We start from the raw sequence: 13,856 nt of genomic DNA, 5'->3' as shown, positions 1-13,856 counted from the left end.
CTAAGGAAAGACAATAATAAAGGAAAACATGTCCTGCATGTTAGTAGGACGTTACCTCCAAGCAAATGGTTTCTAAATTTATCTTTCTAAATTTATTTATTTCTCTTGTCATTCCAAAATTCTAAGGTTTATCTTTAGCCTACGAGAGAGAGAGAGAGAGAGAGAGAGAGAGAGAGAGAGAGAGAGAGAGAGAAATAAAAAAGCAAAGCAAAAGTATGATTTTTTTATTGACAGACCAACCAATGTTATTTCCCTACTCCAAGTCAGGGATTTCCTGTGCCATGTCACACCAAACCATCAAATGTCACATATATTTGGTAGTCTAATAATACGTATTATAAGGTTGTACATTCTTGAGCAACACCATACGCTAAGAACCCAGACTCCCTCCTCTTTCTGCTGCTTACTCAGTTGCTCCAAGCTTATACATTAGGAAAGGGAGAGGAAGTAACAGTAGTCACAAATGACTACCTCTTTGTGCAGCAAACACTTCTGTGTGTCACACCAGTAGTATACTCTTATAAGGAAAGCTGTTGGTGATACCAAAATAGAGGGAAATTGAGACGAATTAAAAATTCAAAACCTGCTCACGTGTTACACTCTTCAAAACCTGCTCACGTGTTACACTCTTCTAATCACAACCTTAGGCAGTGCACTGCGCCTTTGATCTATAAATATCTTATCTGTATTGTAATATGTATATATATATATATATATATATATATATATATATATATATATATATATATATATATATATATATATATATATATATATATATATATATATATATATATATATATATATATATATAATTTCTCAGGAGTTATGCTTTGCATCAACTTACTCAGTGTGGTACACTGTCAGCAGCAGTCACATAAGATTCAAATGCTGAATTTTTGCATGTTTAAAATACCTGCACTGAAGAATCAATATACCTTGAGTGTTGTAAGATGAACTGACCATTCACTTGTTTCAACTATGTTGCTAACTTCTACATGAATTGTTAGTTGCCTGTAGATTTTAAATATTTGCATGAGAAAATAAGTAAATGTAAAATCTGTATAATGACAAGAGGGAAATTATAATCTTTTCACAAGATTTCACTGACCAAATTATAAGACTACTTAATACCAAGAAGACATTACTTGGATTAATGTACATTTCTGCATTAACTACTTCTTAGAATTCTTGTCCGAAGTATTTAAGAAATAAAACTACACACACTCAGTAAAGCACACACACACACACACACACACACACACACACACACACACACACACTGCCTGTAAACGTCATTCATGATTTCTTTCTCACACTGTTCAATGCATTCATTCACACTCTTCTTATGTCTTCACAATCTTGTTATGTCTTCATACCAACTGTATGGCCTGACATGCTGCTTTCCTCCCTCATGAATGAATGACAGCTACTTTTTCTTCTTCTGAAGTAAGAGATGCCGAAGATGTCTTCACACTAACTACATGGCCTGACATGCTGCTTTCCTCCCTCCCTCATGAACGACAGCTACTTTTTCTTTTTCTGAAGTAAGAGATGCCGAAGAGAAGATGCTTCATCTCTCAGTGTGGCCACCTGCGCTCTTAGGACAGAATTTTCTTTTTCCAGAAAAGAGGCACGAATGGCAATCTGCAGATCAGAGCATAGGGAGAAACAGAATTAACTGACTGTGGAACAATATTTCTTCTTAATGTGCTTTAGACTGGTTCTTTAAATACTATACATGTATTCATATTTAATACATGTGACCATTCCCACAATAAGAGTCACCTTTTTTTTTTATGTAGGAAGGACACTGGCCAAGGGCAACAAAAATCCAATAAAAAAATATGCCCACTGAAATGCCAGTCAAAGGGTCAAAGCAGTGGTCAAAAATTGATAAATAAGTGTCTTGAAACCTCCCTCTAGAAGGAATTCAAGTCATAGGAAGGTGGAAATACAGACCCAGGCAGGGAGTTCCAGAATTTACCAGAGAAAGGGATGAATGACTCAGAATACTGGTTAACTCTTGTGTTAGAGAGGTGGACAGAATAGAGGTGAGAGAAAGAAGAAAGTCTTGTGCAGCAAGGCCGCGGAAGGAGGGGAGGCATGCAGTTAGCAAGATCAGAAGAACAGTTAGCATGAAAATAGAGGTAGAAGACAGTTAGATATGCAACATTGCGATGGTGAGAGAGAGGCTGAAGACAGTCAGTTAGAGGAGAGGAGTTGATGAGACGAAAAGCTTTTGATTCCACCCTGTCTAGAAGAGCAGTATGAGTGGAACCCCCCCAGACATGTGAAGCATACTCCATACATGGGCAGATAAGGCCCTTGTACAGAGTTAGAAGCTGGGGGGGTGAGAAAAACTGGCGGAGATGTATCAGAATGCCTAACTTCATAGAAGCTGTTTTAGCTAGAGATGAGATGTGAAGTTTCCAGTTCAGATTATAAGTAAAGGACAGACTGAGGATGTTCAGTGTAGAAGAGGGGGACAGTTGAGTGTCATTGAAGAAGAGGGGATAGTTGTCTGGAAGGTTGTGTTGAGTTGATAGATGGAGGAATTGAGTTTTTGAGGCATTGAACAATACCAAGTTTGCTCTGCCCCAATCAGAAATTTTAGAAAGATCAGAAGTCAAGCGTTCTGTGGCTTCCCTGCGTGATATGTTTACCTCCTGAAGGGTTGGACGTCTATGAAAAGACGTGGAAAAGTGCAGGGTGGTATCATCAGCATAGGAGTGGATAGGACAAGAAGTTTGGTTTAGAAGATCATTAATGAATAATAAGAAGAGAGTGGGTGACAGGACAGAACCCTGAGGAACACCACTGTTAATAGATTTAGGAGAAGAACAGTGACCGTCTACCACAGCAGCAATAGAACGGTCAGAAAGGAAACTTGAGATGAAGTTACAGAGAGAAGGATAGAAACCGTAGGAGGGTAGTTTGGAAATCAAAGCTTTGTGCCAGACTCTATCAAAAGCTTTTGATATATCCAAGGCAACAGCAAAAGTTTCACCAAAATCTCTAAAAGAGGATGACCAAGACTCGGTAAGGAAAGCCAGAAGATCACCAGCAGAGCGTTCTTGACGGAACCCATATTGGCGATCAGATAGAAGGTTGTGAAGTGATAGATGTTTAAGAATCTTCCTGTTGAGGATAGATTCAAAAACTTTAGATAGGCAGGAAATTAAAGCAATAGGACGGTAGTTTGAGGGATTAGAACGGTCACCCTTTTTAGGAACAGGTTGAATGTAGGCAAACTTCCAGCAAGAAGGAAAGGTAGATGTTGACAGACAGAGCTGAAAGAGTTTGACTAGGCAAGGTGCAAGCACGGAGGCACAGTTTTGGAGAACAATAGGAGGGACCCCATCAGGTCCATAAGCCTTCCGAGGGTTTAGGCCAGCGAGGGCATGGAAAACATCATTGCGAAGAATTTTAATACGTGGCATGAAGTAGTCAGAGGGTGGAGGAGAGGGAGGAACAAGCCCAGAATCATCCAAGGTAGAGTTTTTAGCAAAGGTTTGAGCGAAGAGTTCAGCTTTAGAAATAGATGTGATAGCAGTGGTGCCATCTGGTTGAAATAGAGGAGGGAAAGAAGAAGAAGCAAAGTTATTGGAAATATTTTTGGCTAGATGCCAGCAGTGCCAACAATGTGCTTAAAGCATTTGTGACACTTTCCAGTCTGGACGATGCAGACACTAATCAAGACAGTGAAAGCGAAGAGGAGGATGACACCTTTGACACTCCTGATAACAATGACAAGTTCCTGGAGGTATTGCTTGAGCATGTCAGATGTTTTGTTCATACTTTACAAATTACTGTGAAAGATGGGCCTGAAGAAACAGGGCTTGTATCAGGAGTCATTGGAAAAGCCTCACATCTAGTAGTATCACATATTCATCATTCTACACTGGCATCTGACATTCTTGAAGGTGAATGCAGACTTCAGGCCATAAATGCAACCTGATGGAATAGAAGTAACAAGATGCTTTGTTCTCTTCTGAATACTAATCCAGCCAAGCTTGATCAGTTAAATTGTCCAGTAAAGCTAACCAAATATGAATTTAATCTCATCAAGGAAATAACAGACACCTTGACACCATTTGAAGTAGCAACTCTAGAGTGTGAGAGAGAGAATGCTGTAACATCAAGCAAAGTAATTTCATGGAATTGTGGACTGAAAGCCGAGCTTGAACAACTGTCACAGTCATACAAGTCAATGATTACTACTCTCAAAAGCTCAATCGAGAAAAGACTGAAGTTCTACGGAGATGTTTCAGTTGGCTTCACTCCTAGATCCGTGCTTTAAGATGGACTGGTGTTCACCAGAAGTCATGTTCATGAAATTCCTACTGACATCTAAAGTAGATGAAATTAGGCCTACTACCACTGAAGAAAAGTATTCCCTTCAGGAAAATAAGGAGGCTCCTACAAAGAAGTGCAAGCTGTTCAGATTCATGACACCATCAGCATCAACAAGCTCTTCCCTCTGTACATTAACATCAACTTTATCACAAGTACAATCCTACCTGAGTCAGCCAACAACAGAGGATGACAGTATCCCCTTCTCTTCTGGGAACAGAATCAGCCAACATTACCTCAACTAACTACACTTGCTCTCTGATATCTGTGTATCCCAGCATCATCAGCTCCAGTTGAGAGACTTTTCTCTACTGCTGGGAAAGTCTTTTTTCCTGAACAATGCAGAATGACCAATGTTCGCTTTGAGGAGTTGATGTTTTATCAAGTGTAACCAACACATAGTAAATTAGACATTACTTGAGAAATAATCTAGTCTATAAGAAATCATGTGTATAACAAGTTCTATATCTTTCAGAGAAATACTTTGTTTTCACTATTGCTGTGAAAGCCTGTGACCATGATTTGAAATAAACTCATAGAAGTAATGTATTATGTGCTATAAAAGCAAAAACAAATAAAACCTCTTACACACAATGTATGTTTTTAATACCATTAGTTAGTAAGTGATTTAAACTTATATTACTGTGCTCAGATATGGAACAGTGCACCTAACAGATGTAATTTGCTACCTATTTAGGCATTTACTTAATCATTGCTAATCATTATCCTTTATCACAACAAAATGTAATTATAATCATAACCTAATCCTAATCATGCACAAAGAAAATAATAATCACAATCAAAAACAGCAAAACTAAAGTAATCATAATTTAATCACAATCATAAAAGGATTCCAGACTATAATCAAAATCAAGTCATAATCATTTTTTATAATTATGCCCATGTCTGCCCACCACACACCTGGTCCTCGCGCTGCTTCCTGGCGTCCCTAGACTTTTTGGCTGCCAGGTTGTTTCTTCTTCTCCGCTCATAATATTTTTCGTCTTTCAGTGTTTCTGGAATAGGTTTCTTCTCGCCTCGTGGCCGTCGTGGTGCCGAGGACGCCAAAGCCCGTACCAGAAGGCTAGAACCACCCACCACACCTGTAACACCATCGTTGGTCACGTCAGGGAAACCTCCGGTGAACAAGCAGGGTTAGTTAATAACCTGGTGTATTTCTCGTATCATATTATTCGCTAATCCTTTTTTATTCCTAAATGTTTAATCAGTAAGAATGCCACACATCTAATAGTACAAGTTACCTATAGCTTCCGACACTAACTACATGTACGAACCCCTATTCTGTCCACCTCTCTAATGCAAGAGTTAACCAGTATTCTCAATCATTCATCCCTTTCTCTGGTAAACTCTGAAACTCCCTGCCTGGTTCTGCATTTCCACTTCCTATGACTTGAATTCCTTCAAGAGGGAGGTTTCAAGACACTTATCCTTCAATTTTTGACTACCGCTTTGGACCCTTTTCCGGGACTGGCATCTCATTTTTTTTTTTTATTGAATTTTTGTTGCCCTTGGCCAGTGTCCCTCCTACATAAAAAAAAAAAATATATATATATATATATATATATATATATATATATATATATATATATATATATATATATATATATATATATATATATATATATATATACAATCATGGTTATGACCTGTAGCTGAGTACCGTCGCCTAGCGTCTTACCTTAGGGCACTCTTGATGAATTACCTACACACTGATGCGCCTGTCATGAAAACTAACTACAGTTATCAATTAGTCCCCTCGTTAGTTAGGTTTCACGCAAAATTATGCAAGATTTATAAAATTCACGCCTCAACTACTTACGATCGGGTGTATAGCAGCTACGGCAGAGAACTTTCTGTAAGAATGTAAAAGGAAGCACTTGTTACGACCTTTTCATTAAGCATTAATGGCAAGTTACGGCATAATATTTGAAAATCTTGACGGAAGACTCATAAACACCTCACCTAGTTTTCTTTAGTCCTCCAGTATCGTAACACTTGTCAGTAACTCATCCTACCTACTGGCCAACGTGTTGGAGAGATAACCTATAGCGACCAAACGTAGCAGTGGTGAGCCTATCCTTGTCCTTCATACAGCAGCCGTCATAGTAGTAGTAGATATGGATAGTAAAGAACCACGAATATGTCCACAATAATAATTTTGCTAGAATGTGCTCACCACTGTGTTCTGTCTGCGACTCGACTCCCACCGTCCCACGAGCCCGATTTTTCTCGTCCCTGGTGGTCGCGGACGCAGTTCCCCGAAGTAGCTCTGACTCTAAACAAAAAGCCCTCAGCGAAACAGTTCTGATGCCAACAACTCAAATTAACATACTTCATTGAAGTTACCATGTAAACCATAAATTCCTGTGGAAAATATTTCCCACAGCGCCTAAAGTAAGCAGGAAATATTTCGTCTCAAATGACCATTTGCTCGTCTTTATATATATATATATATATATATATATATATATATATATATATATATATATATATATATATATATATATATATATATATATATATATGGGGTTCGAACCTACGCCTGTCGAATGGCCAGCAAGTGCTCTCCTCTATAGACAGCCGTGTGTGTGTGTGTTTGCTATTATTGCAAGCTTTATTTGTTCTATCTAACGCCTACTTTCTACAACATTCCACATACACATAACCACGCCACTTTCTGCCGGGATAGCTTATTTCAGATTTGTAGAACAATTACGGAGGTGATGACATATTTAAACACATTTTACAACTAACGCTATTTCAACACTACAAAGTGTATCAAAGGAAAGGAATAGGCAGGACTCACTGTCGGAGTGGAGGGTAGAATAGGGCAGGAGTGGATGATGATTGCTCTGAGTGGTGAGGGAGCCCAAAAGAGCTTGAGTTGCTAGAACTTGTTGCTGTTTCTGCTGCTGTTCAAGAAAGCTCTCGGTCATCCTGGATGCAATGTCTCTGTTCTCCTCCTGGCGGGTGGCTTCCCCCGACTCCTGGATTAATGGATATAGATTATTAGCAAACAAACAAACAAACAAACAAACAAACACGTACGCACGCACACACGAGAGAGAGAGAGAGAGAGAGAGAGAGAGAGAGAGAGAGAGAGAGAGAGAGAGAGAGAGACTTTGACATAATGACCTGACGTAGACTGTGACACGTCAAGCTTGTTGCTAAAAAAGACTAAGGCCATACTCATTATCACGTTTGCTAAAGGAAACCAGCTTAAAGGCCAGTTGAAATTCGGAGACGACATCTTTGCTATCCAGGACTTCATCAACATCTTGGGGTGGAGGTCAACTGAAACCTTTGCTTAAATCACCATCTGAGGAATGCGTAACGTAAAGTTTCATTGAGGGTGACTGCTCCGTTAAGTAAAACAGCTACTCGTCACAGAGAGCTCATGAAGCTTTACAAAGCACTGGTGAGGCCTGTCATGAAGTACTAGCCCCCTCACCAGAATGAGCAGTACCTAATACCGTCTTCCCTTGCTGGACCAGGTGTAGCAAGGTAAGCGCCTTTTAAACGGCGCCAGCGGTCAGCAACAGAAACAGCACCAAGGGCAACGACAACCACAACAGCAGCAGCGGCAGCAGTAACCACCACCACCTCGCTGCCTACAATAGGATGCTTCTCGCAGCTATCAGACGGTCTGGAGCACACTGAACGAGGGTCGGTGGCTCGGTGCTCTTACCAAACTGCACAAGGCCCAACTATAATTCATATCTCATCTTGCACTTCTTCAGATCCCTTGGAGTAGGAGTGAATGAACTCACTACGAATTGGTGTTGCCCGAGTCTCCTCAAAGTCCCGCAGAACCACACGGCAAGGTGTCAGAGAGCCTTCATGTGTGCCACACCTGTGCTGTGGAACTCTTCCTCGGGTCTTGTGGGCATGGACACTACATACATGATCACGTACCAAATGAACTCTGCCGCCTACATAATTCTGACTCTGTGTTCTTATATGCATTAGGCTCTCATATGGAACATTTTATAAGGCCACAGAGATGATTGGTCAGTTTCTCTTTTTTTTTTTTTTTTTTATTAATGATGCAAAATGTTCCTTAAATTAAAACCCAGTAACTTTGCCTAAAACCTGTTAGATGTATTGGTGAGCTAAAATGACTGAGAATACGGATCTTGGCTCCGCACAAGTCCACACTGACAGTGACGGCAGTGTTGTGCAACATTGCCTGATAGTGACTGTGCAGTGCCAGTGATGTCAACTACATATATCAAGATCCGCTAGATTAACCTAGAAAATTGTCAGACTATACATGAAGCCCTAAAAATTTCCCGTTAGGTTGGATTTGAAAATCCGATAGTTGCTCTTGCGAATTACAATTTTTTTTTTCTTTTTTCCCCACCAGATTGACATACGTATACGCTAAATTGGCATCATAATGCAGTGCCCTTGATAGATATGGCGAAGGATCAGTTTCTGATCCGCACAGATGACCGTGTTTTCATGCGCTTGTGTACCCTGCACAATTCATCTTCACATCCTCAGGGAAAAAGAATAAATAAATAAAATAAAATAAAATAAAATAAAATAAATAATTATTGGAATAATAATTTCTACTTATATAAGTATGAACATGTTGAGAGAGAGAGAGAGAGAGAGAGAGAGAGAGAGAGAGAGAGAGAGAGAGAGAGAGAGAGAGAGAGAGAACCTGATGGGCATCCTGGTGGTTTCTTCTATCCCAGTACACGCCACGGTCCCTGCTATCATCAGCTCCTCTGTTGTAAATGTGGTTCTGATCATACTGTTCAACCAGAGGGTCGTATAATGGATGAAACCTGTTCGAAGGCTGCTGTTCTCCGACACGCTGGTCATAGGTCGGCTCGTGTGGTAGTGTTGAGTTAGAAGGAATGTTGTGGTGATCATCACTGTAACGACTGTAACTCCCTTGTGTTGTGGGAGGCGGGGACACGGCACGAAGGGGCGACATGGACAAGTTATGGGGCTCAGGACTACCGATGCTCCCCTCGCTGATACCTGATGAAAAATAAAAAAGCAAAATTAAAACTAATCTACGACATGAAAAAGGCACAAGAAATGCTTTCATATCAATATTCATTTCATGACTTGACTCATCTTACTGGACCATGCACGCAGAGTGTTTACTATCAGTGTCAGTTCTACAAGCTCTTACTCATCAAGAGCAATATTTGTTTTAGACGGTTTTCCTTCAAACATCTTCCTTGCTGCTAATGTTCTTTTTAACGTGTCTTCAGGTGTGGACCTCGACCATTACACACCTTGAAAGATACCGGGTTCTGAGTACTTCAGGAATGGAGTCGGAACGTAACTGTTGTTAAGAGGGGAGCTCTGGGGTTGAGGAGGGATCAGGAACTAAGCAACGCGGCTCCAATTACCTACGAGAACCATTGATCGGTCTCCCCTTCACCACGTGACACCTGCCTCACCTCTTGCATTTTTTACCTGGATGATACCTCTGTCTGGGAAACAAACCACATGTTACCTTGCGCACGTTTCGTATCCTGCTTTTCTTTCCATTACCTTTGCTCTTATTATATACATTGTTTTCAACAGTGTAAACCGTTTTTCCACGTTGCACATTAATTGCATCCGTTTATAATCACAATGTACGGTAACAAACCGATTTCTCAGACGACATGCTTAGGCATAATTAAAATCTAATCAGAACGAGTTTAGGTACTACAGTAAGGGTGATTGTTGTAACGTTTGGGTGGGACCCGCTGCTACGCGACCGTGCTTTATGGTGTCATAATTCAAGGGTTGCGTGACGCGCCACTCACTTCACTAGAGTGTAACTAATGCGTCACTACGATCACAACCTAGAAATGAGTTTACTAAAATGGTATTTGTTTCACATCTTAAAAGTTTCATGATTTATTAACTACCTACGAATGGAGCAATTAAAAAGGAAAAAAAAAACATACTTCTAGAAAATATAAAAAGTAAGATTTTCCTAATCAGGTCTTTTTATTGAGACATTTCCTGTATGCGCGGCATCGCACTAAAATAATAAATAAATAAAATGATATATATATATATATATATATATATATATATATATATATATATATATATATATATATATATATATATATATATATATATATATATATATATATATATTTTTTTTTTTTTTTTTTTTTTTCCCCAGTTCGGGGACACATAAAACATCCATGGCACTTCGTGCTTGATACTATGCTTTAACAATAATACTTGGTGTGGTGTGTTCATACATAGCTTAAGTACTTATGCTTGTTCATTTAGTAAATTGCCTGCATCACCCTCTCTACTCAACTGGAGATTTGATCATTAATTTCAGTCGAGTTAAATATTTAAGTATCAAATAAGAAAATTTATACTAAAAATTGAAACCGCAGAAGGATATGGAACTTAGAATATAGTTACATACGTCACTAAGTAATCCACCGTCGGTCTTCAGTATAAAGCTTTGCAAGCACATTACGAACACTATAATTAACAATACCAAGTTTCCACAAAGTAAGGACACTCATCATGTCACATCCAGTAACTGTTTATTTATTTTTAGCGAATATATCACAGAAAAAAGCATGCCTCAATAATATACGCTCAGAAAAACATTACAAGACCCAGATATTCGGTAAATATCGAATAGTCTTCAACAAATGCACTTCTATGGTAATCACTCGATTATTTCTACAACATAAACCCAATAATTCTTTCAAGCACCCACGTCATTACAGCACAAATCATCCAAGAGCCTTTTCTAAAACATAAAAGAAATGCGCATCTTGACATCGCTACAGTTAAAGCGAGAACAATTTGAAAATACCACAGCCGCCAAAAAATAATCATAGAGTATGGATCCCTTACGCCAATCAAACGACAGTGAGAAAGCTCTTACACAGGATTGGTGAAAGAGTGTTTTCCTTGGCAATGAACATGAGCACTTGTGCAAAGATCAAATTTATATCTTTTCAGTCTTCAGACATCCAAACGGTATCATAGGGACATGAAAATTACGTAGAATTTCATCATGGGGCTTGTTTTGCCTTGGTCATCCATTACCTCTCTCTCTCTCTCTCTCTCTCTCTCTCTCTCTCTCTCTCTCTCTCTCTCTCTCTCTCTCTCTCTCTCTCTCTCTCTATATATATATATATATATATATATATATATATATATATATATATATATATATCTATCTATCTATCTATCTATCTTTATCTCTGCCAGCGAGCGAGCGAGTGTGTGTGTGTGTACCTATATATTGGAACATACAGAAATGGAACTATGCTCATATTGTCCCGTCTTCATAACTGCTAGTATCCATCTTTTTCTTTAAAGTCATGAATACCTCTTGCACGAACCACTCTCGTGTGTGTGTGTGTGTGTGTCACGCGTACAGTGTGAGGCGCACGCACGCGCACACGCACGCATACGCATACACACACAGACACACACACACACACACACACACACACACACACACACACACACACCATAGTGTGTACACAAATCATATGAGGGAAATAATAAAAGTGGGCGTTTTGAGGGATTTGTCGAGTACGTAAAGCATTACACTGAGGGGAAGGCAATCGAAGCTTGTGGTGTGATTGAGCGTCATGGTGGATGTATATAGCACGGAGGGAGAATGTGTTGTTAGTAACCGGTGCACAGGGTTCCACAGCGATATATTATTCAATATTGCTATTACAGATGACAGTTCAAACACCAAATATGATCATTGCAATGTTTTTCATTGAGTAAATACATATCAAGAAAGTAACTCCCAAATACATGAACTTATCTGTGTTAAACAAATTGTAATACAACTCTGAAGCCTAGTCATAGTTTTAATGAAAACCTGACGTTTGGAAGGTGCCGAGACCTCTGGTGCGGTAGTGGTGACTGGTTTATGAAAGTTTAAGAAATGACACACAGACTTGTCCGTCTTTTCCATCCACAAACTTTTAGTCATAAAGGCAAATTGTGTATGAAGCGTGAGACGAACAATACTATCACGTGTACTTAATATGCATTAATTTGAACATTAAAATATTTAAGCATCGTTTCACGGAAGCTGTTCTCTCCCTCAGCATGCTGACAGTCACTCACACACTGTCTGTTTCCTACTTCTAGTTTGTTTCTGCATGAAATCTCTCATCCATTTTTACCTTCTCAACTTACTCGCGTTTGATCCTCATCTTGGAACATCCAGTCTCCAAAGGTTCCAGAGACCCTGGTAAGATCGTTCCATTACTCTCCATTCGAGTACTTCCCATTCATCTAGTAAGTAGTAACTGCCTTGCCTACATGGGTAAGTCAACTGCCTGCAGATTTTGAGCACAATTAATTAATCAAAATTATTTTTTTCTCAGAAAAAAGAGGTACATTAAGCAAAACAGTGCATTTTCTCTCTATAGCAAAATAAAGTAACGCATATAACTCTATCCTTCGGGAGAGACCCTCGAGTCAGGTCAGGGCTGCTGGTCTCATGGGAGTTGAAAGCTCCTGGATGCTGATTTCAAAATTCTAAAGAAATTGTTCAGGACATTTCAAAATTTCTAGTACTTTCTACAGATATACTGTTCATACGATCGGAGTATAAACTTCTTTACATGTACAATTCTTAAGATATAGTTCCTCTCACGTCATTTTATAAGGTTACTTTTCCTTAAGACTGCCTGGAGCCTGGAGGCGGCGGCGCGCCAGCCCTCCTGCTCCCCAGGGCCCTCTGCGGTCGTTGGGGCGGTGACGGTCGTAGAAGTTGGGGTATTTAGTTTCCGATTACCATTTTCTTAATAACATTCCAACCTTGCAACTATATTTCACTGCGAAATGCAGCTTACTATCATTATTAGTATTATATATATATATATATATATATATATATATATATATATATATATATATATATATATATATATATATATATATATATATATATATATATATATATATCAAAACAAGATTCAGGTATTATTAACTACAACTTCAATGCGACTTAGTATCACCTGGCGCATAGGCATTCACCTGCCTGGTACACAGCCCTGTATGAAAGTATAATATACACCTCTGATCCATACCAAAGAAAACATTCACATCCATCGTAAGACATAAGGTGTCCCATCACTTTTACCCTGTATGTTTCACCTCTCAGGTATTAACATGCGAACTTTCACAAGTACTGTACTTTACAAATCAAATCACATTCTTAGCTGTCAACATTAAATTAAATAGTACGTATTCGTTATCTTGAATCACGTAATCACTTAGCTTCCATACTCTTCATAATCATCCTGCTTTAACAAGTAACTTACCTGAGCCTCCGTCAGAGTCAAGAGCGGCCTGATGATGCAGTTTTTTAGACAGTAATCTAATTTCTTGTTCTCGCATCATCAGTAAATTGTTTAAGAAACTCTGATGATCGCTTGTCCTCCCTTGACCCGCCATTTTTTGACTGTCCTGTCCTCGAATACAGTAAATGCTTGAACTGACGT

General features: G+C 39.1%; 1 protein-coding gene across 1 annotated transcript in view; it reads right to left on the bottom strand.

The window, feature by feature from the left end:
* Positions 1–209: 209 nt before the first annotated feature.
* The window catches only part of LOC135108571 (uncharacterized), a 13,714-nt gene continuing 67 nt past the window's right edge, over positions 210–13,856 (bottom strand). Inside the window, exons 1-5 of the mRNA XM_064019713.1 lie at positions 13,677–13,856; positions 9,047–9,372; positions 7,184–7,364; positions 5,278–5,459; positions 210–1,647 (exon numbers count right to left, since the gene is read on the bottom strand). The exon at positions 13,677–13,856 is cut by the window's right edge and continues 67 nt beyond it. Of these exons, the coding sequence (XP_063875783.1) occupies positions 1,528–1,647; positions 5,278–5,459; positions 7,184–7,364; positions 9,047–9,372; positions 13,677–13,809 (942 nt within the window). The 5' untranslated portion in view covers positions 13,810–13,856 and the 3' untranslated portion in view covers positions 210–1,527. The remainder of the gene's footprint in view (positions 1,648–5,277; positions 5,460–7,183; positions 7,365–9,046; positions 9,373–13,676) is intronic.

Source organism: Scylla paramamosain, chromosome 17 (assembly GCF_035594125.1).
Source record: "Scylla paramamosain isolate STU-SP2022 chromosome 17, ASM3559412v1, whole genome shotgun sequence".
Classification (NCBI taxonomy): domain Eukaryota; kingdom Metazoa; phylum Arthropoda; class Malacostraca; order Decapoda; family Portunidae; genus Scylla; species Scylla paramamosain.
The sequence above is the reverse complement of the archived record's forward strand: the minus strand, read 5'-3'. Positions and strand labels throughout refer to the sequence as shown.